This window comes from Hydractinia symbiolongicarpus, chromosome 2, assembly GCF_029227915.1.
Source record: "Hydractinia symbiolongicarpus strain clone_291-10 chromosome 2, HSymV2.1, whole genome shotgun sequence".
Classification (NCBI taxonomy): Eukaryota; Metazoa; Cnidaria; class Hydrozoa; order Anthoathecata; family Hydractiniidae; genus Hydractinia; species Hydractinia symbiolongicarpus.
In genome coordinates this window covers 28,503,969-28,526,373 of record NC_079876.1, presented here as the reverse complement: position 1 = coordinate 28,526,373, position 22,405 = coordinate 28,503,969, and the positions used below count along the sequence as shown (strand labels likewise).

General features: G+C 34.0%; 5 protein-coding genes across 6 annotated transcripts; 4 read left to right on the top strand and 1 right to left on the bottom strand.

Annotated features, from left to right (window-relative positions):
- Positions 1–2,463: 2,463 nt before the first annotated feature.
- Positions 2,464–5,571, top strand: LOC130630514 (uncharacterized). Its single transcript, XM_057444033.1, has one exon. The coding sequence runs from the start codon at positions 2,824–2,826 to the stop codon at positions 4,936–4,938; it is 2,115 nt and encodes a 704-aa protein (XP_057300016.1). The 5' UTR covers positions 2,464–2,823; the 3' UTR covers positions 4,939–5,571.
- A 5,052-nt stretch (positions 5,572–10,623) lies between these two features.
- On the bottom strand, positions 10,624–11,979 carry LOC130630512 (8-oxo-dGDP phosphatase NUDT18-like). The gene has a single exon (XM_057444031.1). It carries the CDS (start codon positions 11,937–11,939, stop codon positions 11,040–11,042), a length of 900 nt encoding a protein of 299 aa, XP_057300014.1. The 5' UTR covers positions 11,940–11,979; the 3' UTR covers positions 10,624–11,039.
- Positions 11,980–14,820: 2,841 nt separating this feature from the next.
- Positions 14,821–17,666, top strand: LOC130627535 (uncharacterized). 2 transcript variants are annotated; one of them, XM_057441391.1, is made up of 3 exons: positions 14,821–15,699; positions 15,871–16,395; positions 16,897–17,666. In XM_057441391.1, exons 1-3 carry the CDS (start codon positions 15,051–15,053, stop codon positions 17,664–17,666), a joined length of 1,944 nt encoding a protein of 647 aa, XP_057297374.1. In that variant the 5' UTR covers positions 14,821–15,050. The 2 variants fall into 2 exon arrangements, with proteins under 2 accessions (XP_057297374.1, XP_057297373.1); XM_057441390.1 differs by having other exon boundaries at positions 14,821–16,395.
- An 840-nt stretch (positions 17,667–18,506) lies between these two features.
- Positions 18,507–20,170, top strand: LOC130627561 (ATP-dependent DNA helicase PIF1-like). Its single transcript, XM_057441392.1, has one exon. The coding sequence runs from the start codon at positions 18,528–18,530 to the stop codon at positions 19,575–19,577; it is 1,050 nt and encodes a 349-aa protein (XP_057297375.1). The 5' UTR covers positions 18,507–18,527; the 3' UTR covers positions 19,578–20,170.
- A 354-nt stretch (positions 20,171–20,524) lies between these two features.
- Positions 20,525–21,489, top strand: LOC130630081 (uncharacterized). Its single transcript, XM_057443479.1, has 4 exons — positions 20,525–20,685; positions 20,960–20,989; positions 21,101–21,154; positions 21,233–21,489. Exons 1-4 carry the CDS (start codon positions 20,634–20,636, stop codon positions 21,487–21,489), a joined length of 393 nt encoding a protein of 130 aa, XP_057299462.1. The 5' UTR covers positions 20,525–20,633.
- The last annotated feature ends 916 nt before the right edge of the window (positions 21,490–22,405 follow it).

The window sequence follows — 22,405 nt, the reverse complement described above, 5'->3', positions numbered from 1 at the left end:
TGAGAATTTGCGAAAAAGGTACAATAAGAAAAAAATTATGTAAAAAAAGATAAAAGATCGGGCACATCTACAAAAGAGGCAGAGAAGGCAGGGAGAGCTCTATCACCATGTAAGTTTTTGAGTTGGATGGATTCTTTTATGTATCCAAGAGAAAGTAAAATCAATCTAAGTACATTATGAGGAGCAAGATCTAGAAGAAGTGGAAACCGAGGATTCAGATATACCATGCGATAATGATGTCGACGACATAATTTGACACCCGATTCAGTGTTCATAAGTCCTCAGCCAACATATAAAAGATTAGGGAAGTCGCCGTGTACGAGTGACCCAACTCCGCTAAGAACTAAATGTAATAAAGGAAAGAAAGTCTCCAAAGATTTTTATCTCGAATATGGAATTATCGGTAATCAAAAGTTCAAAAGATGAGCTGTCATGTAAACGGAATGAAAAGGAACTTGATGCTATAGGCTTGTTTATCAGATCGCTGGCAAGTGATCTTAAAAATTTAAAGGAAAGAGATTTATATATGACGAAGCATGAAATCCAAAACATCGTTTTCAAATATTAAATGGCGCAGTTCGACAAGCAGCCAACGTTAGCTTCAAATACAAAGTGGATAAATTTTGGCGAGTATTTAATTTGGCGAATGACCAAAATGGAATATTTGGCGAGGATTTAATTTAGCGAATACAAAAATGTTTATTTTGGCGGGGATTTATTTTTGCGAATGAAACAAAAAAATGATTTTTTATGTCTTGAAATGTTTTATAAAAAATAAGAATAAACGTATATATAAACTCAAGATTTACCTGTAACAATCCTCTTATACTTGTATTTATAAGACTTGTTGTAAATATAAAAAAAGTTTGTATTTGGGGGGAAAAAAAGCATTTTTCTTTTTTAATTAAAACTGCTAGGGATTTAATTTGGCGAACGATAAATTATGTTAAATTTAACGAGTATTTAATTTGGCGAATAGTCAGTTATCAAAATTTTGGCGGGTATTTAATTTGGCGAATTTCGCCGAAATTCGCCAAATTTAATCCTCGCCAAAGTTTATCCAATTAAGGTAGTTTTACGCCGACTTCAAATAAAGGCTTTTCCCAACAAATGCTGGGCCCTTATAACCAGCACTATATGCCTGCTATAAACTAAACACCGTAATAGCTAAGCTTGACTGCATTGTTCTTCTGATGTACTGCCATTGCCATGGCAGTACATCAGAATACCTTCTTCCACCTCCTTCGCTGTTAACACAACGCTTTAACGTTTCCCTCATTCCTGTGGCATCTTTTGATTATCTTGAGCCACGTACAGCATGTATATTCGCAAAACATCCACTGTTTTCATCGCTATGTTGCAATGACCTCCATTCTCCTACTTTAATGGTACCATCTCTGCTCTCGGAATCGATAAATCCGATAGGTGTTTAGGTTGCCTTATCTATTTGGCGAAGGAAGTTTTGCAATGCAAGGCAGGCCAATGTGTACCCTTTGACATTTAGCAGTGGAAGCTGTCATCTGTTTGTGAAAGATTCTCCAGCTTGCCCTTAGTATTTCAAACGCATTTTCAACCACGCGTCTTGCTCTTGATTGCCTATAATTGTATTTATTTTCATCCTCAATCATCAACGCCCTAGGGTATGGCCGGATTAACCATGTTTTTAAGGGAAATATTTCATCCCCTAAAAAGCCCTTGTAGTTATAAAACTGGGTTTCTTAAAATTTAGGGCAATGCATGCTGATGTGTTTACCGGTAATTGCCCCAATAACATGCGGCATATTCCATTGCTCATTAAATAAGGCAGCTATTTTTAACAAATACTTCTCAGTTTTTGGGGCAGATAAGTAGTCCTTTCGGGGGTCCTCGTAAATCGCGTTACACGTTTCCCAAATTATGTGAAACAGAGTGGTTTTTCCAATTCTGAAAGAATAACTAATTGACTGTTGTACGTCCCAATTCGCTAAAAAACGCAGCGTTACAACAAGGCGTTCTTCTGCAGAGATACTTTTCATCAGACTGGTATCTTGTTTAGTAATCGAGGTGCTAACAAGAGTGAGAAGGTATTTAAACTTTTGTGGAGACATGCGTAAATATCTAATTGGAAAGTAGTGGTTACATATTTTTGACTAATCATGTTGAGAAAATCAAAAGTTCCCAGCGAGAAAATATATAGTAGTTAGCTTCCTAAAAGAATATTCACGATCAGATAAGCGGTGATACTCTCCTTATTTCATCCTGCTCTCAAATATTTCTCTTATCCAAAACCGTTTCTTCCTTATCGAAGTTTTCCCATCTTTTTTCTCTCTTTTTCTTCTCCTTTTTCGTAATAATAAAATTAGCAGTAAGTTTTTCTTAAGTACAAGCCTGTCCGCCATTCTGTTTTGTGAAAGTATTATGCTGTAGTTTTTCTGGCAGTGAAAACTAAATTACAGCCTGCAGAGACAGTCCAATCGTAAATATGCCTATGATTATCGTTGTGTTAGCGCGCAATGAAAACTAAGCTTAATAAACAGAAACAAAAAACATATTTGAAATACCCTAGCACAAGGGGAAATACCCTGGTCAATAGAATTTTCCCTCATTAAAAAGTTTATTTTATAAATTTGGCAATGAGATGCATAGTCCTTATTACTTTTGTTTTGTTGTTAGCATATTTTTTAAAACCGTTTTGAAAATTGTGTAACTTTAAAGTTGTTGTTGTTCTTTGTTCTGACAACATGTAGTTTTATGTTTATCGGTAATGTTTGGCTATGTAACAGATCTTACATACTTACAACACCTAACTTTCAATTTACAGAATAATTTAAAAAAGAAACCACCATGTCGGCATTAATAGGGGTGCTTTTGGATGTGTCTGGATCAATGGAAAAAAGTATCGGTACCGACGTTCGTGAAGATGGCGGAGCCTGGGCGCGTTCCATATTTCAAGTTTTAGACGACCTGATTAAACACGATGTTTCACAGGAGAATAAAGTGTTTGCCCTTGCAGTGGGTGGTAGAAAATACATGGAAACCTTTGATTTACTGAACACTGTTCGAAAACATCTGGAGCGTCGTAAAGCATACAATAATTATTTTAAAATAGATATCATAGAACAGTGTTTACATTTGTTAAAAGAAGGTGGTGCTCCATATGTTGATAAATGGACTAGTATAAGCACGATTGATGAGGCTGTTTCTCTTGAAGATGCAGAATTGATGCTTGACGAGCTTACATACGACTGTAAATTCAAAGAAAGAGTGGCATTGGAATATCTACCTGGCCCATGTCGGAATAAAGTAGCATCTACTGCTCGAGATAAAGCAGCATATGCTGCTTCAACAGCTGACAGTGTATTAAAAACATTTCCGAATGCTGTTTCAATGGTTGAAGGTGTATTAAAACGTATTCTGACTGACTTTAGTTTGAGTATTGATGAGGAAAAAATTGGTTTAATTGCAAATAAAAGAGATATTAGGGAAGTTGTGTCTCAGGCCAGGGAATATTTACTGAAGCGAGATGAACATACTATTATTGGTAATTCTGTCATTACTGTTCATCAAGCTGCTGAAATTTTGCACGGTTGTATAGAAAACAAAGAAAGCTTAACAGAGGGTCAAATTAATGAATTAATGGAAGTGGTTGAACCGTTTATATACGGTAACACACCCCTTATTACTGCAATGCGACAAGCCACACAAATATTTGATTTCAGTCCTAAATATCAGCAACAAAAAAGAGTATTGTTCATATTGTCAGATGGTGATCCCTCTGATGGTGTTTTATCAGATGTACCCATGGCAACACTAGAAACCCTAGATGTCACTGTCATCTGCTGCTTTATAACAGATATGTCCATTGATGAGCCAAAAAGGCTTTACAGTAAAGAGCAGGAAAATTGGTGCAAAGAAGCCAACTTTATGTTCCACGTCAGCTCAAAGGTTCCAACACAACTCTTACCCCGGACTATATTTGTTAAGCGAGGCTGGAACGTGGATGTCGATAACAACGAGACAAGATTGTTCATCCAGGCTAATCATCCAGATATTATAGCTGAGGCTTGCGATTTAGCTAGAAATGTTGTTTGTTGCCAAGATGCTTTGACAGATGTACTATCGTCAGTGTCGCTAGATATGTACATCAACCAAAGCCAGCAGAATTTTGGAGCTCAAAAGCAGGTAGGGGGTACATGTTATGCAAATGCTACTGCAGCTGTTCTTCACCTTTCTATGCATCGTATCATAGGACGAGATGGTGGTTATCCTGAGTTTGATACTTTAAGAGATAGCATTATAGCTACGTATGGTAAGAACGGTGCGAGCACAGCAAAAGTATTAGAGGAAGTCTGTCCAAGGTATCGTCTGCAGTTCAAAGAAGTGGATACTGTGCATGCGTTGAATTCTGTGACTTCGAAGCGACCTGTATTGGCGCGGTTTTACCTAACTAGCAGTGAATGGGAGATATTTTCGAAATTTTATCGTGAAAATCCACGAGGAATATTATCGAAAGCGGTTCTTGACATTACACAACGTCCTCGAAATGCAAAGCTTCAAGGTCATGCCGTTGTGTTGACCAGCTTCAACAGTGAATGTTTACGTCTAATGAACTCGTGGGGGTGCAACTGGGCTGATCAAGGTTTCTTCCGTGTGAGTAACGCCAGCGTGCTTCAGCTTTATTTTATTGATGTTTACTGGACATTGAATGATCTAAAACTATCGGAAATTGACGCATATGACCGTTACGGTGCCGCAGTCGCAGATGTGCTGACTAATAATTTAAAAGGTTTACAAACGGCGCGTTACACTTGTCCGCTGTGTGGCGTATCATCCCTTGTGTCAGAATTTTCTGGACGTCTTGACAAAGCTACATGTCCAAATTGCACAGATGAGTTTCAAGCAAATCAAACATGCAATATATTGGCCTTGAACCTTTACCTCACATCTTTATGTTATTAAATTTGATAACGGAACTTTAATTTTGAGAGTTTAAGCATGGTTTAAGTCTTATTTCCACCACATCCATAGGCAGTATTTTTATGCACGCATTTAGAAATATTATTTATTTAAAGTTTATTTCTTTGTCATTTTGTTTATTTGTAAACGTTTTGCTTCGAAATACCCTACATTTTTCGGAACACCTTCGGCTTGGGGTACATAAAAATAAAATTTGTTACCATCGCACTTGCAGATATAATAATCCATGTTTATAACATTACAATTTTAACATTTACCAACCCTACCAACTTCGATCCTACGACTTGTAGTAGCGTTTTTTCGATATGAGCGCTAAAGGCATGGGATTGAGGTTGAGTGTCCTACCTTCTTTTTTATAACTTTGAAACGTTTCATCTAATTTCCTAGAAACATTCAGAAACCGATTTTTTTCTCTAAATTTGAAATAAATTTGTGAAAATACTTTCAGCAAATTTTTGACCGATTGTATGCCAAGCTCATTTTCAAAAGAAACACGTGCATGTATTTAGGAGGTCTTACTTTGTAAGCATTTTAATTGTACGTAGTTATTTCGGGTAATTAGTTAATTACGCTGTAGTTATATTAATTGTCTGAAAAAAATCGTGCAGAAGTTGAGTATGGTCTAATTGATTGAAGTAATTTAAAACACGGGGTCGCAACTTTTAAGAGTAAGGGAGTGGGTAAAGTGGCCGGGGAATATAAATCCAGAATTACTTAAGTAACGAAACTTGGCACAATAGGTGGGAGAATGTTTTAATATAAACTCATTCAAGGTAGAAAAATATGACGGCGTCATAAGGAACAGAATTGACGTCACATATATCAAGAATTGGCCATTTCCCCCATTCCAATGATTTTTTATAGATTGTAGACTGGGTTGGAAACACTGAGTTTTCACGGTAATTTTGAAGATGATCTCAATAATGTTTGCAGGAAACTTTCTTATTCTGCTGATATAGATTTAAAAAAAAAATCGATGTTGATATCAATCAAGTTACCTGTGGAATATTGTTTTAAAAATGACATATAATGAGGACATTGGAATTAGAACGAATGTCAGATCGATGTTTTGATATTCCCTTTTAACCTGACTTGTTTTTTATGATGCTAAGAGCTAATATATCGCCTTGGTATCACCTTGGTGAACCTGATAACCAGATTAAATTAAAAAATAAGTAACTATATAATGAATAACCATTAATATAGCATCAACATGATATTCATATAATACTCTTATATGGATATCATCCATTATTAAAAGTTGGAAAAAGCTTACCGTCTCAAAAATCTTCTTCCTTGAGGAGTTCCAAAAAGTTTCTCCCAAATTCTTAGTGTCTCACTGTAAACATTCATAACACAAAAATATGGCAGGGTTTATATATTTGGGTCGAAAAAGTGTTTCTTTTTTTAATGTCACCAAAATCAATCGCATTTCATTATTTTAGTGAGGACAATGTTGTATATGTTACCTGTCAAATAGAAAAATACCGATTAAACCAAATAAGTACCAAGTTCATATAAGCACCCAATCCAAATAAGCATCCAGTCTTAGTTCAACACGTCACCATCGTAAGAATACAAGTCCGTCATAATGTCCATACCACGTTTTTTTTAAAAAAGAAAATGCTTTATCAGGCCGAGATGTCGGGTTAAAAACGAAAGGTCTATTGTTTAAAACAATAGGTAAATATGATTAATATTCAGTTGGATAGAAAGAATATTGGTAAAATGCTGTGTATAGTTTTTAGTATTCTTATTCTCATGTGGTTATTCTTGTTGCTTTCATCCTAAATGGTTTTTATTAGGCGATCAGTGGGCAAATAAGCACTCAGTCTGAATAAGCGTACAGTGTAATAGTTTAAAGTATAAACAGGCGCCCAATTGTAATCTATAATTTAAAGCAATATATATATTTCATTCCTCTAGTAATGTTGTTTTATATGGCTTTAATGACTTCTCCAGAAGAACACACTTAAACTGAGTACTCGTTTCTTACGGTTTAAATTACAAAACTTGGTTTTCGATAGAATTCTACTTAACGATCCGTGGCTACATTTTTTCTATCTTGATAATTATCCGTACTGTAGTCAATTAAAAAAAATTTAAGACATAAACTTTAGAATATAGGCCTTATTTTCAGTTAAAATTTACGATTTTTTTTTGTTTTTGTTTTCTACTTGTGTGCGTGTTTTTAACATCAATAGACATTTTTTGTTTAAAGTACACTTTACAATTTCTTGACATGTTCTTTTTCAAAACAATTAGAAAATATACTTAATTAAGAAAATCGAATCATAATTGATAAAATATATAATAGTATTTATTAATTCACAAATTTAAGTTATAAAGTTATATGAAGCGATAACATTCCTTATAATAGCAAGAGATTAATCTTAATCACTGTAATTATAGATTTTAGATTAGGCGAAGAAATGGACGATCAGTTGACAAAATCACTGGAGTGTAACATTTGTCTCGATCAGTTATCTAAACCCAAAGATTTGGCATGTCATCATTACTTCTGTATAGAATGTCTCGATAATTTAATCCAGTTCAACATAGATGGCACGGCGGGAATACAATGTACATACAAAATTCCAGAATGTTACTCTACTACCAAAGGACTGGACCACTGAGAGTTTGTCGACCAACTATTTTTTACAATCTGTTCTTGATATAGTTCAAACGAAGTAGGCTTTTTTTTAATTTTCCTTTTAAAAGTTTTTGGGTTGAAAACGTTAAACTGATATATTCCGCAAACATTATTTATTCATTGTACCAACGTTTTCTAATTACAAAATTATACACCTTTTTCTTTTGAAAAAAGACACATGTTTGAAAGAAAATTAGCACTAAAGCACTGGCAACATACGCATGCGCAATAGATTAGTACTTGAAGTGAAGTAAGCAGAAGAATATCGCATTGCTACCTATAACCATGGAGGTAAAAATAGAGAAGGATTTTGAACTCATTTTAGTGTGCGCATTAAAATTCTATTAAATTCCTTTGTTTTGGCATCCCTTTGATATCTGTGCGCGATGCGCATTTCATTGGATTTTAACAAAAAACCATTACGTAATCCTTCAGCGCGCCGGTAAAAAAACGTGATTTTTAGACAAAGCAAGACTACTTTGGAGATGTTGCGTTGCTTTTATCTCTCAGGGAAAGAGTGAGTAACAACTTTTAATTATTTTCGTTATTTAAAGATTCAGCTCGTTTAACCAGTTTTCTAACCTTTGTATTAAACAGAATATGCTCAAAGATTTATCAAAATGTAGGATGATAAAGCCATGAGTCAAGAGTGAGTCAAAAATGGAAAAAAGTAGAAGGTTTAATAGTTATTTTTCTTTTTAAATGGTGCAATTTCATTAATAGATTAGAAAGATATTAAAATTTCCGTTTGGCTTAGTTCCATTTCTTTGATTTTGCTGATACACAAAACACATATGAGCCATATTGAAATGAACTATTGTTTGAGCGACTAATAAATTACGTAATGTTATAACTTATTAACATTCCATTGTTTTCTCAACCAATGAAATTTACTGAAATTGACACGCGCTAGAATTTAAAACGACAACATGAATAGATTTGCAACTGATCGCATCACGGATGATTTCAATAGAAACAAAAGAGTTCAATCTCCTTCTCAATTTTTACCTCTGTGCTATAAAATAAATATAACACCGTGGTATAGGCGGGAAGATAACATTTATGCGAAAGATGACAAAGTTATTGTTTAAAAAAAGTTTAAAAATTAGCAATAAAAAAACAAACACATTAGTTAGGGAAATATTTAAAAATCGGTTAAAATATTTCCCAAGTTTACGATCTTTGTTTAGCTTATCGCGAATCTTTCTTTAAAAGACATTTTTTCAGTATTTTTTCATATAATCGCTTTCTGATAAATTCACGCGTGTTTAATTTTTTCATGAATACACGAGGATGTATTTAGAATCATTTGGCGATTTGTTAAAGTTTTCTTATGATTATGTTATTTCTGGCCGCAAATGCAGAAAATGTGTTGCAAGCAGGACATAAGCATAACAATATTAAAAGTTCTTGATATTTTATGTTATTTACAATGTAAGTTCTTATGCTTATGGCGACGACGTTCACATAGAGATTTTTCGTATGCTTATGTCACCAGTAGGAAGTAGGCTTAAGACTACCCTAAACTTTTAAGAAACCTTTGGAACCAGAGCAATAGATAATTCTGTCATCAGAGACGGTACAAAAAAAAAGTTGACAGAAAGAAAAAACCCAAACAGGAATCTTTCAAAACTACAGTGGAATGAAAAATACATTGTATCTAGACTCCTTTCTTATATTGTTATGATCTCGAATGTACCAGTTTTTAAATTGATGCAACCAACCGCCTGCACAAATAGCATACACAATATCGCACAGGACCTGTCAATTATTGTACGTCTCACTTATGCGCAAATAAAACATACGTATCCATGCGATTTATCAACAGAACTGATAAAATTGAACCGTTGTAAAGATTACACAGCTCAATAGCGACATACATATGCAAGAACTGCAAATATAAATTTATTTGTGCATAAATGTTAGTTCACTTATTCGAATAAGATAACTTAACTATATTTTTCTATTTTTAGTTTCGATAAAAGAAACTTCGAGTTCTTAGTAAAGCTTTGGCTATTTCTACACGATTCTTGTACACGATCACCTAAGTAGCCGGATAATATAGACATGTCAGTTTTAAGTAACCAGAGATATAAGCGCCCTGCTGATGATTGGATCAACGATCCAACGGAGTGACCAAGTTTGAATTATTACTTGATAACGACAACTAGCAAGTACAAGCTGTAGTTAGAAATTTATTACCTGTTTTTTTTCAAAGTTATTTTGACTTACCTATATTGTATTCTAGAAATTTAGACGCCCGAGGCTATGGAAAATTATAAAGCCGTGGAAGCTCATATATTTTCCAAGATGGCTGCTAAAAACATGCAAAAGTTACCAGAGCAGTTATTGTGATATGTGATTTGAGACCATCTAATGTACTGCTGTAATGATAAAACTAGTCTAATGACACATACAGATAAACTTGTGGAGGTTACACCCGCCAAAGATCAATATGCAACGCATGATCCCTTTTTGCAAGGAAAGTCTGCAGGAACAAGGTAATTGAATTAACCCTCTTTAATTTACATTGCGAATACTTAGCAGCGATTACACAACATCAAAGAACACAACTATGGCATAACAAAGAACGCACACATACCATGATACAAATAAAAAAAATATAAAAAGAAGGAGAGCTAAAGTAGAATTAACAACTCCCTATTAACCATGGATTGGGGTTGCACGAAGAGAAAATGTTGGTGGAAAGGTGCGTTTGCGTGGTGCGTTAAAATTTCAAAAAAGTTGACTGTCCTTTAGTGTACCTGTACTTCAGGTGTCTCCATTGACTTGATACGCATGTTTTTCAAATTGTCGCGAAAAGTTCGCAGATTTGTGTTTAGTCACACCTTCGGAAGTTATCTTTTGCTATTAGGTGGCTTAAAAAAAACTTTTTTGCGATTAAAAAAATGTAGAATAAATTTTTGCGTTAAGGGCGCTTAATATGTAATCGCAAGATTAGCTATGAGCATATTTAACTACTTCACCTCAACAAAAAATGCTGACACAAGCAGAATATTTAACCCAAATTGCATTGCGGTTATATACAATTTATAAACTACAATCTAAAAAAAATAACAAGCCAAATTAACAAAAATTAAAAATAGTACTTTTCTAACTGCAACCTCGTCTTCAGGGCTTTATAAACTTTTAAACCTAAAAAACTTGGAAAAGAGGTTAACCCAACGGATATTCTCACGTTTAGCTAGATCAGATGATTGTTATCAAAGTTTTTTCGCACACCGCGGTTGAGTAAAATAGACTAATACTGCAATTTAGGGTAGCTTCTCTACAATAAAAATTGAAAAAAATGTGTTGACGAAACGTCTACACGACTTTTGATGTATTGTCAAGGTCTCACTAAAAAAACAATTTAACAAATATTAAAACTGGTGAAAAAAACTTTTAATTAAAATGCGATTTGTAACATTTAAAAGATTATAAACGAATTACTGGCACATATCTGTTCAAGTATGTTTTTTAAATTTTCGTCTAAAACAATCCAGTCAAACGATTCGTTATCCTCTCCCTCCTCCACCCTAAACAATATATTAAAACACACTCCATCAGAGCGTTTATTCTTGTTTGGAAGGTGTTCGATTGACAACATACCTAGCTTTTTCAAACGAAATGTTTTCGGCGTGAACACACTATTCAGCGAAGCTTCAACTCTTTGCGTCAGTCGCTCCCAGGGAAGAATATTTAACGTCTTTACTAACGCCAGACGAATGCTATCCCTCTGCCGTACGTCAATAATAATAAGTCGCTGTATATGATGCGTATAAGGCGCTTGAATCGGCAACGATTTAATGTGTTGAATAGATTTCTCGGCCGACAACCAGTTTACTGCGTCTTTTATCACGTGCAAAATATCACGGCACCGAAGATCAAGAGCACCGTCTAGGACATCACTGATAGGAAACCATTTTGCTTCAAGCGACTCCTTATCTTGGTCTTCCAATGTTTTTAGCCGACCACCGACTGAATGACCAATGAAATTGTATCGAAACCAACTTTCAAATAAATCATGATCAATGCTAAGCAAGTGGTCAGCCTTACCTTGAATAAAACTTTCTTCGACTAATTCCCTCTCGAAAGCGCTTTCTAAAGTTTCGTTTTTTTCCACTTTGCCAGCCGGTAGATACCATGCGCCATAACACTCCGGTCTGTTTTCACTTACTAACAAAATTTTCTCTTCTTTAATCAAAATGGCGGACACGATATATATTAAGTTCTCTCGATGCACACATGCTGGGTGATCTTGCAATTTGCTCTCAAAGTTTACACTCCCAGTTTGAAGTTTAAGTATTTCTTGCATGAAATCCGACATTTCACAGTTTTATACTTTTCTATAAAGTAATAATAACAACAGTGATAGTAATAATAATAAAATATGGTGTCGCATTTCGAATTCGCATACATCATGTTGCTTTGAAGGGAGATTATATACATTAAGACGAAATATTTTACTGTGAACTTTTAACAAATCAGTACGCAATATTTATAGTTTATTCTTAGAAATGAGTGATGAATATGTTTTTTGTTTCTCGTGGAAATCAAGAACATATTTCGCGGGTAATTCGCCCTTAAATTCCCCATTTACAATTTACTATCCAAAAATCCTTTGTTATTCTCTGTAAGCGAACATAAGCCTAAAAAATGATCACTAACAAGCAAATGCGGAAACGATAAACATAAATAACTAACTTAATAGCTAAATAATAAATAAACAAACAAACAAACATAGAAAAACATACACTAAGCAAATACAATACTTTTAATTACGCCAATCAAGAGTTTCTTAGTCGTAGAGGATCAATCAACACCGTCAGCAACGGTAAGTCACCGAAACGAAACTCGGCATATTTTTTTCTCAACAATGTTTGGCTTTTTAACAGGGTTGAACTTGAAACGAAACTTATGTTCTATTAACATATCTGCAAAAAAGAACAATAAAGTACAATTGGTTTCCTATGGTTTCCTTGAAAGAGCTTCATTAAGGTAAAAAAAACAAGCCACGGAAAATTACTGTACTGACATGATTACTTTCCTCCTCAGAGCTCTTTAAAATGCCCCATGATAAGGTTTGGAAACGAGGAAGCCGAATATATTTTAGATTAACAATATATTCAGAAAAGTTTACAGATTGCTCATGTGATGCGAAAACGTATTTGTCAACATGTGTTTAAATGTATTACTGGAGACGTGTGTGAACATTTTAAGAATTATTTTGATACTATGTCAAACAACAATAGAAATAAAAACACACTCATACGTCTACCTAGAGTGAAATTGGAAATTTCCAAGAAAAGTTTCTTCTTCCATGGTGCCAAATATTTTAACGAATTACTTACTTATATGAGAGGGTCTGAGAATTTTGCTTAATTTTTAAAATATTTTGACACATAGTATATTCAATACTACTAACGCTTCCTCCATCTCTACTCGCAAGATGATAAAGAAGGAAGTTATTAATGATGCTTTTAATTGTTTTTATCATTTTTCCCCCACACATTTCGTTATCAAAACTTTTAGATTATTATTTTTTTTTCAGGACTCAATAGGAGAACAAATGTTTTGTACATATTTTACTGTATTGATAAATACAAAAATGTCACTTAAAAAGAAAGACGAATGTTTAACTTGGCTTGCTGAGTGTGGTCTATCCTCAATTGGCTCTTACCACGAACTACAAATGAGGGTTAACTGATTTAGTTTTATCCATCATTAGCTCAGAAATTAAGAGTCTGCCACTAGTGTTAGCCCTTTTAATAACAGCTACATGGGTCCCCAGTGAAGGCTTGCACCCAAAAGTGACTTCCAAGAAACAATAGGGAAGTATAGGGCAACAGCAAAATATTTATACAATGCTTACCAGCTGAACAATAGTATCGGTAAAATCCCTGAAGCATTCAGAGAAAGACATTTTTGTCAAGGCATCAATAAAAAATCTTATGGTAAAGATGCCAGGCCAGTAGTTTTTTTCAACTGGGCATTGTGAATGCCCAGTTGGAGTTTGCGGTTTACGTTGCTACGTACTAGCTTGTTGCTTTATCTCTTATAATAATACGGAGCTTCTGTCTGTGACTTTTGCAAATACGATGTTTTTTAACAACCGAGTGCGCGAGTTTGCCGAGTTTTTTTTGTTTTGTTTACATTTGTCTCGCAATCGTCACAAACCACGTGATAGAAAATAAGCAATATAATTCGCTCAAATTCGTACTTTCGAACGAGACGGCATTCGAATAGAAAGTTCCCTTGGTGTAAAAACAAACAAACAGAAAACTGTTTTTAAAGTTCTCGCGACAAAAGGCGAAGTTAAAAAAGCGAAGAAAAGTTAGTAAAGTTTAAAGATAAAGATAAAAAACACATAAACATTTTATGTTAAGTGAGAAGGAGGAATTTACAGGTAAAGTTTTTGTTTTTAAATATAAAGCTGTTGAAAGTATTTTTAAAAAATGCAGAAAATCAATTCAGCTAATAGGTTACTACTGAACATAGCTATCAAGTGATGTATATTCCTAAAGTCTTACTGAAAGTTTTTTTAGAAAATGCAGAAAATCAATTCAGCTAATAGGTTACTACTGAACATAGCTATCAAGTGATGTATATTCCTAAGTCTTACTTTTTACCATAATAAGAAGTTTCTGCATAAATCAAAGTAGTTCGTTAAATAAACTTCGTGCAAAGAAAAGGGAAATATTTCTTATGTTTTCCGTTTTGTTTATATATATAAGACAACAACAAAGGTAGCCTATTTGTTTACAAATTTTGCATAAATTACAGTATCTTCAAGTGCGTAACTAATATGCGTGTTTAATTATTTAAAATGCTGTACAAAGATGTGAGAACAATCAATTTTGTAGTTGTTCAAGCAAATTATGTTATACCTTGGAGTAAAGATTATACAGAAAATAGCTTCTAAACATCAATACTCACCGACATCCTTATCTATTTGCCTGTCACTAGACTGCTTTAACTGAAGTATCCCTTCCCTTTTTTATAGCCTTTATTGAGAGAGTTTAAGCTTTCAGCTACTGCACTACTACTACTACTACTTTTATTCAGAGAACCCTGCTAGCTAGCCGTTATTAGTTATATTATAAAAGATAACTAGCTATAAGTTAAAAGAGTGTTTTCTTTTTATTATGTTTTAGCTAGATACTGCACAAAAAAAGAGAGAAAAAAGTTTATCAAAATCTATAGCAGTAGTTGAAACTGTGAGTAAGAAATTCTTTATTTCGTAATTATATATAGATAGCATTTCAAAACTGTTGTTCTACAAATAAGAGGATTTTTTTAAATTTAAAATAGTGGTATCAATTTTTAAAATAGAACAGTCAACCTTAAGTCCCTAGCTATGTATATATTTATATCTTATTTTTTCTCATTTTAGGAACTGTGGTACCTAATTTGTTTTATTCAGTTTAATTAGGATATAATGTCTAATGAGTCTGGAATTAATGACAGCAGTAATACTGTTCGTGGTTTTAGGCTGTTTAATAATTTGGGTAGGTTTGTATTGCAACAACGTGACAATAATCAAGGATTGGTAGGTGCTATTTTGAGGCAACAATCACATATATCCCAAAATTTTGAATTTCCACAGGAAATACAGAGAAATGTAGTGCCACGTTTATCTGATAATGAGGATGTTGCTTTAGCTAGACGTAGGCAACATGCTCAATGTGTCGCATCTTTACGTCGATTGGAATCGACTGATCAGGCCAATACTAGACGGCATAATGACACTGTTAGACAAACTGCTAGGCGTAATGCAGAATCCGCTCAGCAGGTTATAAATAGAAGGCACGTTCATGTCCAAAGACATGCTGCTCTTCGTGTTCGCAGAAGTGCCCAATATTATAATGTTGCACGTCAACATGTTTTACCTAATGTTTATTATTTAGGTCCTATGGATAAAAATTGTGAGTATTGTCAAGCTGTTAAGTTTGAAAATGAAGAGTGTTTCAAATGCTGTCATAACGGCAAAGTCGCGCTTGATAATTTGTCTCCTTACCCTGAGCGGCTAAAGCAACTGTTAACAAATAGTGATACTGGTCAGGCAAGGAACTTTCAAGCCAATATACGTAAGTATAATAGTGCAGTTTCGTTTGCTTCATTTGGAGCAAATCTTCGGCCTCCTCCTGGCCGCGGACCACCATGCTTTCGTATTTGCGGTCAAATATGGCATCGTGTTGGGGATCTTCACCCTCCTGAGGGCCAAACTTCTGTTTTTAACCAACTTTATATTTATGAAGGAGGTAGAGCACTCAATGAAAGAATGGCACGTCCTGAAAATAATGGCTGTAGAGAAGACGTGATGCAAACTGTTCAAGATGTAATGAACAGTGTTAGCCCTTTTGCAGCTGCATACAGATACATGGCTGAAGTGGAAGCTGATGAAATAGCTCAGGCAGCAGCTGAAAACCGTGTCCCATCAGAAGTACGCATGTGCATGAGAGTTGGCAGTGATCGAAGGCGATACAACTTGCCACATCATGACGAAGCAGCCGCAATTTTTGTAGGCCAAGATGGAGCTCCTCCTGGAAACAGGGATATTATTACCTACCCACGTGGAGGCAATTTGCAAAATATTTCTACATTATCTGCAAATTTAGAGCCAATGGTTTATCCTCTATTTTTTCCAAGGGGTGAACCAGGTTGGTATTATGGGATACCCCATGTTGCAGAGCGTGCAACCTGTACTCGAAATACTACTACAATGTTGCAGTATTATACTTACCGTGTAGCTGTTCGGGAAAATTTTAGCCCTATTCATTATGGTAAGAAATTATTTTAACAGTATTGTGTCGATTCTTATGTTAAAGTTGAGGGTAACAACTTAAACTACATACGTGCGAATCAAACAAACTTGCGTGTTGACAGTTATGAAGGTTTAGCTGACCACTTGAATGCACGAGCTGAAGAGCGAGGTGTTCAACCAGGACGTATTGTTGTTCTTCCTTCAAGTTTTCAAGGAAGTCCACGTGCCATGGCTCAAAATTATCAAGATGCTATGACTGTCATTGGTAAATTTGGAAAACCAGATTTTTTTCTGACTTTAACCTGCAATCCAAAACGGTGCGAGATTACAGAAAATTTGTTTGCAGGCCAACATGCACATGATCGACCTGATTTAGTTTCTCGAGTTTTTAAATTGAAACTAAATGAACTCCTAAAAGATGTTACTGAAAGGGGTGTTTTAGGTAAAACTGTATCACATGTTTATGTTATAGAATTTCAAAAAAGGGATTTACCTCATTGTCATTTGTTACTTTATTTAGACCCCAATGATAAACTTCGGGATGCAGATGACATAGACAGTGTTATTTCAGCCGAAATTCCTAATCAACAGGAACAACCTGAGCTGTTTGAAATTATTCGGTCGTGTATGATTCATGGACCATGTGGCTATCTGAATCCTAATTCCAGGTGTATGGAGGATGGTGTTTGCACAAAAAACTTTCCAAAAAAATTTTTAGTGTCTACTGTTGCTGACGTTGATGGATATCCATTGTATAGACGTCGTAATAATGGAATACATATCAATGTCAATAATGTTGATGTAGATAATCGATGGGTTGTTCCCTACAATCCATGGCTCTCCAAGAAATACAATGCACATATAAACTTAGAGGCTTGCATGTCTGTTAAATCTGTGAAATACCTTTATAAATATATTTATAAAGGTCATGATTGTGCCAACATTGAGATCAATGAACGTATTGATCACAATGAGGTACAGACGTTTTTAGACGCTAGGTATGTCAGTGCGCCAGAAGCAGTATGGCGTCTTTTTGAATTTAAAATGCATCAGCAATCTCATGTTGTCCATAGACTGCCAGTGCACTTGCCTAATAATTATACTGTTTATTTTCAGCCAGACCAGGTTGAAGAATTTGTGAACAGAGCTGAAAATCAGGCCACTAAATTAACAGCTTGGTTTGTGCTAAATGGAGAGAATCACAATGCTCGCCAATATTTGTATCCAGACATTCCTCTTCATTTCGTTTTCAATAACAACAGGAAAGTTTGGACACCAAGACGAAACTAACCTTAAAATTGTCTCTAGAATGTATAGTGTGAGTCCTCGCGCAGGTGAGCTTTTTTATTTACGTATGCTATTATTGCATACGCGTGGTGCAACATCTTATGAAGATTTAAGAACTGTGGATGGTAATGTCGCTGAGACATTTCGTGAAACCTGTTTATTGCGTGGACTCCTGCAAGATGATACCGAATGGAACAATACTTTGCAGGAGGCTGTCAACTTTCAGATGCCTCGGCAATTAAGACAATCGTTTGCAATAATACTTATCCACTGTGAACCTTTTGATCCTTTTACTTTGTGGACAAGGTACAAGGGTTCTATGTGTGAAAATTATCTTCGCCAAATGAACGAGAATCAAGCTGAGTACAGGGTGCTTCAAGATATTCATTCTGTACTGAGACAATTTGGTAAATCTCTTACTGATTTTAATCTTCCAAGTTTAGATGAAATACCTCCAGCTGAAAACATTGACATAGCTATGGAGGCTGAAAGAGCTTCTCAACTAAGGGCTCAACTTACTGAAGAATAGACAGCACTTGCTGATGCAGTTATAGAAGCGGTTGTAAATGTTGCTAACAATACGGTCCAAAATAACCGATTGTTTTATTTAGAAGGTGCTGTTGGCAGTGGTAAAACCTTTACTTATAATTACCTTATTTCTGAACTTTTAGGTAGAGGTTTTCAAGTTGGAACTGCTGCATTTACTGGTATAGCAGCAACTCTTTTAAAAAGGGTACCACCATACATAAACTGTTTCGGTTACCAGTTCCTATTTTAGAAAACAGTACATGCAGCATAACTCCAGTGTCTACTTATACTGCAGAGCTACGACAAAAAAATCTCTTTTTACCCGATGAATCTTCCATGATTCCTAAGCATGCTTTTCATGTAATAGATCGTCTTCTTAAAGACATTTGCAATAGCGAACTTCCATTTGGAGGTAAAGTTGTTCTTTTAGGTGGTGATTTTTCACAGTTATTGCCTGTTGTCAGAAAAGGAAAACCAACTGAGATTGTTGACATGTGCTTAAAAAGTTCTCCACTATGGCATTTGGTAACAGAATTTAGATTAACTCGCAACATGAGAACGAGGCCAGGAGAACAAGAATTTGCTGCATGGCTTCTGCAACTTGGGAAAGGTGTTTTACCTGTTCGGGAACAACCACCATTCCAAGGTGCAATTGAGGTGCCACCCAATTGTGTGTTACAACAAAATCAATGTATTGTTGATATTTTGTTTAGGGATTTTCACCCAGAAAATATGGTATCATCTGTAATACTAACACCTACAAATGATGATTCACTTCTCATTAATGATCAGGTGTTGGCGTTATTGCCGGATGAAGAAAAAAATTATTTCAGTGCAGATGATGTTGTTTGTGATGATGAGGAGGAACGGAATCGATATCCGGTGGAATTTTTAAATAGTATCACACCCTCAGGTATGCCTCCTCATTGTCTTAAATTAAAATCTGGTGCTATTGTTATGTTATTAAGAAACATAAACATAAATAAAGGTTTATGTAATGGCACTCGCCTAATTGTAAGACGTCTTCACGACAACTGTGTCGATGCTGAAGTACTTACTGGGAATGCTATTGGTGATCGAGTACTTATTCCAAGGCTGCAACTTGCACCTTCGGATACAGGTATGCCTTTTGTTTTGCGTCGTAGACAGCTTCCACTAAGGCACTCTTATGCTATGACAATAAACAAGGCACAAGGTCAAACTTTTGAAAAGGTTGGTATATTGTTGCGCAGGCCATGTTTTTCTCATGGTCAGCTGTATGTTGCTTTTTCTAGAGCAAGAGCATTTGGTGATGTTAGAGTAAGTGTTGTTCCCTCATCAAAGCAAGGATTTTTTAATGGGAAATGTTATACTCCGAATATTGTTTACCGTCAAATTCTGAATTGAGAATATTTTTCTTATCATTTGGATCAGAGCATGTATATATTACATTTTTCAGCACACTTCTATCGTCTATATGTCCACATGTTATGTACAACCTTGCTGACGTGGACGTTATAGGTGTGTCGTGCTATAGTACACTATATGTGCGTCTGTCAGTCCTACTGTACAGGGACATGAGAACAGATGTATTAGTGGTTTTTAATTACAATGACATGTCAATGCAGTATAAACATTCTTTTGAAGTGTCATTTACTTGGCTATATGTTGCTCCTTTAATTACGATATAATTTTTTGAAAGAAATGGTATTTGGTATATTTTCGTTATCTGCCAAAAAAATATATATATACTCCTGCAATTTCCACCTCTATTATCGATATATTTAAAATCCATCAATTCTACCTAATTTTCTCTTTTCATTAATTTTGTCTTCTCTAAGTTATTAAATGATTTAAAATGTGATTTTTAGGCGTTTTTATGCATTGTAAACACGAAGCCTATACTCTTCTGATACAATGTTGACAACATATGAGCAAATCTATAGTATATTTTATAAATATTTTAATAATACTTAATGTATATTATCTATTAATGCTTTTCTAATACTTACGTTTTTTCTTTTTAGGTGAAGCACAAAGTCCCATGGCTTGCCTTCCCGTGGCGTGCTTCGTTACGTGAATTATTTCTATACTAAAAGAAATAATTCACAAACTAAAAGTCAGGGCAGTGGCATGTTAAAGTGATTTAACCGTCAGTTACAAGCTAAAAAATAGTCTAAAAGTTTCCACTGTTTCATACAAAACATGTCACTATAAAAATAAAAGAATTAACCTTTTTGTCAAAAATTCCTACGTAACCAGAAGTGCGTTCTTTGTTGGTCCCATTATTAGCTACTATTTTTTCTTCATATTTTTCTATTTAAGTTTGTTTTATTCTTTATGTTTATTTTTAACCAAAATGTCTATTGCTTTGCTTTTTGTTTATTATGAAAAAACTCTATATTCTTAACTTCTACTTACAGGTATCATAGATAAATAATACTACTAATACTAATAATAATAATGGATTCAGATGAGACGATGGACATTGAAAGATTACTTTTAAATTCTCAAGGTATCTTCTTCTTACATTATTTTGTTTGGGTGACACGTAATTCTTATAGAAAACATACTTTTTGGTTTTAATGTAGATAACTTTTTAATTTTAAGGTTTTTTTGTGAAAATTTACAGAATTTTTGTATCAATTTATTATTTCAATTTTCCCTAAAATTTCGTGAATAAACAGCGCCAATATTAACATTTTATGTTTCTTAAAAATAATTTTTTTTTTTATAAAGCAATGCATAATACTGTATGCATTAATTTTTATCCTCTTTAATTTTACCAGAGCCTAAAGAAAACAGTATACAAGAGAACGGTAATTAATTATTATTAACACCGTTTCTATGTCGTGTTTTTATCTTTGTTTTTTAAGTTATGTATATTTATTTTTTGGTTTTTAATTTATTTACATATTTATACATTTTAGTATTAGCTAACAAAGATAACCAGAAGAGTGAGAAGGATGGACCCAGTGGTGACAGTAAGTATGTTATAAAAAGTGATGTGTATTTAATAACTACAATTATTAATAAAAGTAATTGTTTTCCTCGCATTTTAGAATCGGATTTTACTTTCAAAAACTTCCTGGTTTACAGGAAAAGTCACCCTGGGTCTAAAACAAAACGTGCTTTTAAATGCTGGAAGAAAAACGGTGGCCAAGACTATGAGGGGTACAATTGGGTACCCCAAAAAACGTTTAAAAAAATCAAAAAAAATATTTTAAAAAAACAAATAAAAGACACACAAAAAAATGTACGAATATTACATTTTCTGGGCACTGTGAAATCGGGGAAATACATTACCATTAATTGGTAATATCTACCTGTATTAATACCAGCATTCAAGCAACAATTCATTTGTTAATACTGTTACCAGATTTGGAAATGTATTGCTCCGATTATAATATTATATTTTGTTTGTTTGTTGTATATATATATATTTATATCTATATAATAGATAAAAAGATGAAATATAATAATAATTATTTATTTATTAATTTATTTATTTATTTAATTATTTATTTATTTAATCAGTTTTTATATTTAATATTTGTAGTTAATAGAAATTATAATTTTTTTATAGGACAACAGTTATTTTAAAAAACCGTTAACAGATTTTGTGGGCCTCTAAAATTATGCTGTTTTGTTTCTTTGTGGACAGAAACACAGCTTTATCTTTTCGAGTCATATAACTAAAAAGCAGAGCTATAACTGTATTTTCTTCATTTAAAAAAAACAATCTCATTTGTTATGGATTTTTTCCTATTTTGTTAAAATTATTATAAATAGGAAAAATTGAGAGAATGTAAATAACATTTTATAAAAATAAATAAATGCGCCCTCTTATTAACGCCCCTTCTTAAGCAATGCCCACTAGAAAATCTTTAAAATTTATTTAACGCTCAAGCCGTTCAATGAAGAATACACGGAGCAGCACCAGAAGTTTCAAATTCAACAAAATAAGATTTAAGAAGATTAATCCTTTATATTTTGCCAGTTAAACATTAACTGTAAAACAGAAAATCCTCAATCATTTTTGACAAAATTTATTGTAATTGTAGATATATGTTAAAATATTGTTACTTATCTAATGTCAAGTTTTTTTTGTTCCATCTAAATTGTTACCTTGACTAATGTGTTGTTTTTTACAGTTAGCATGAAAAACGGGTTGATGACGTCATCAAAAAAACTTTAAACCCCAATATCTCTGCAACCGTTTGTCAAAAGTACAT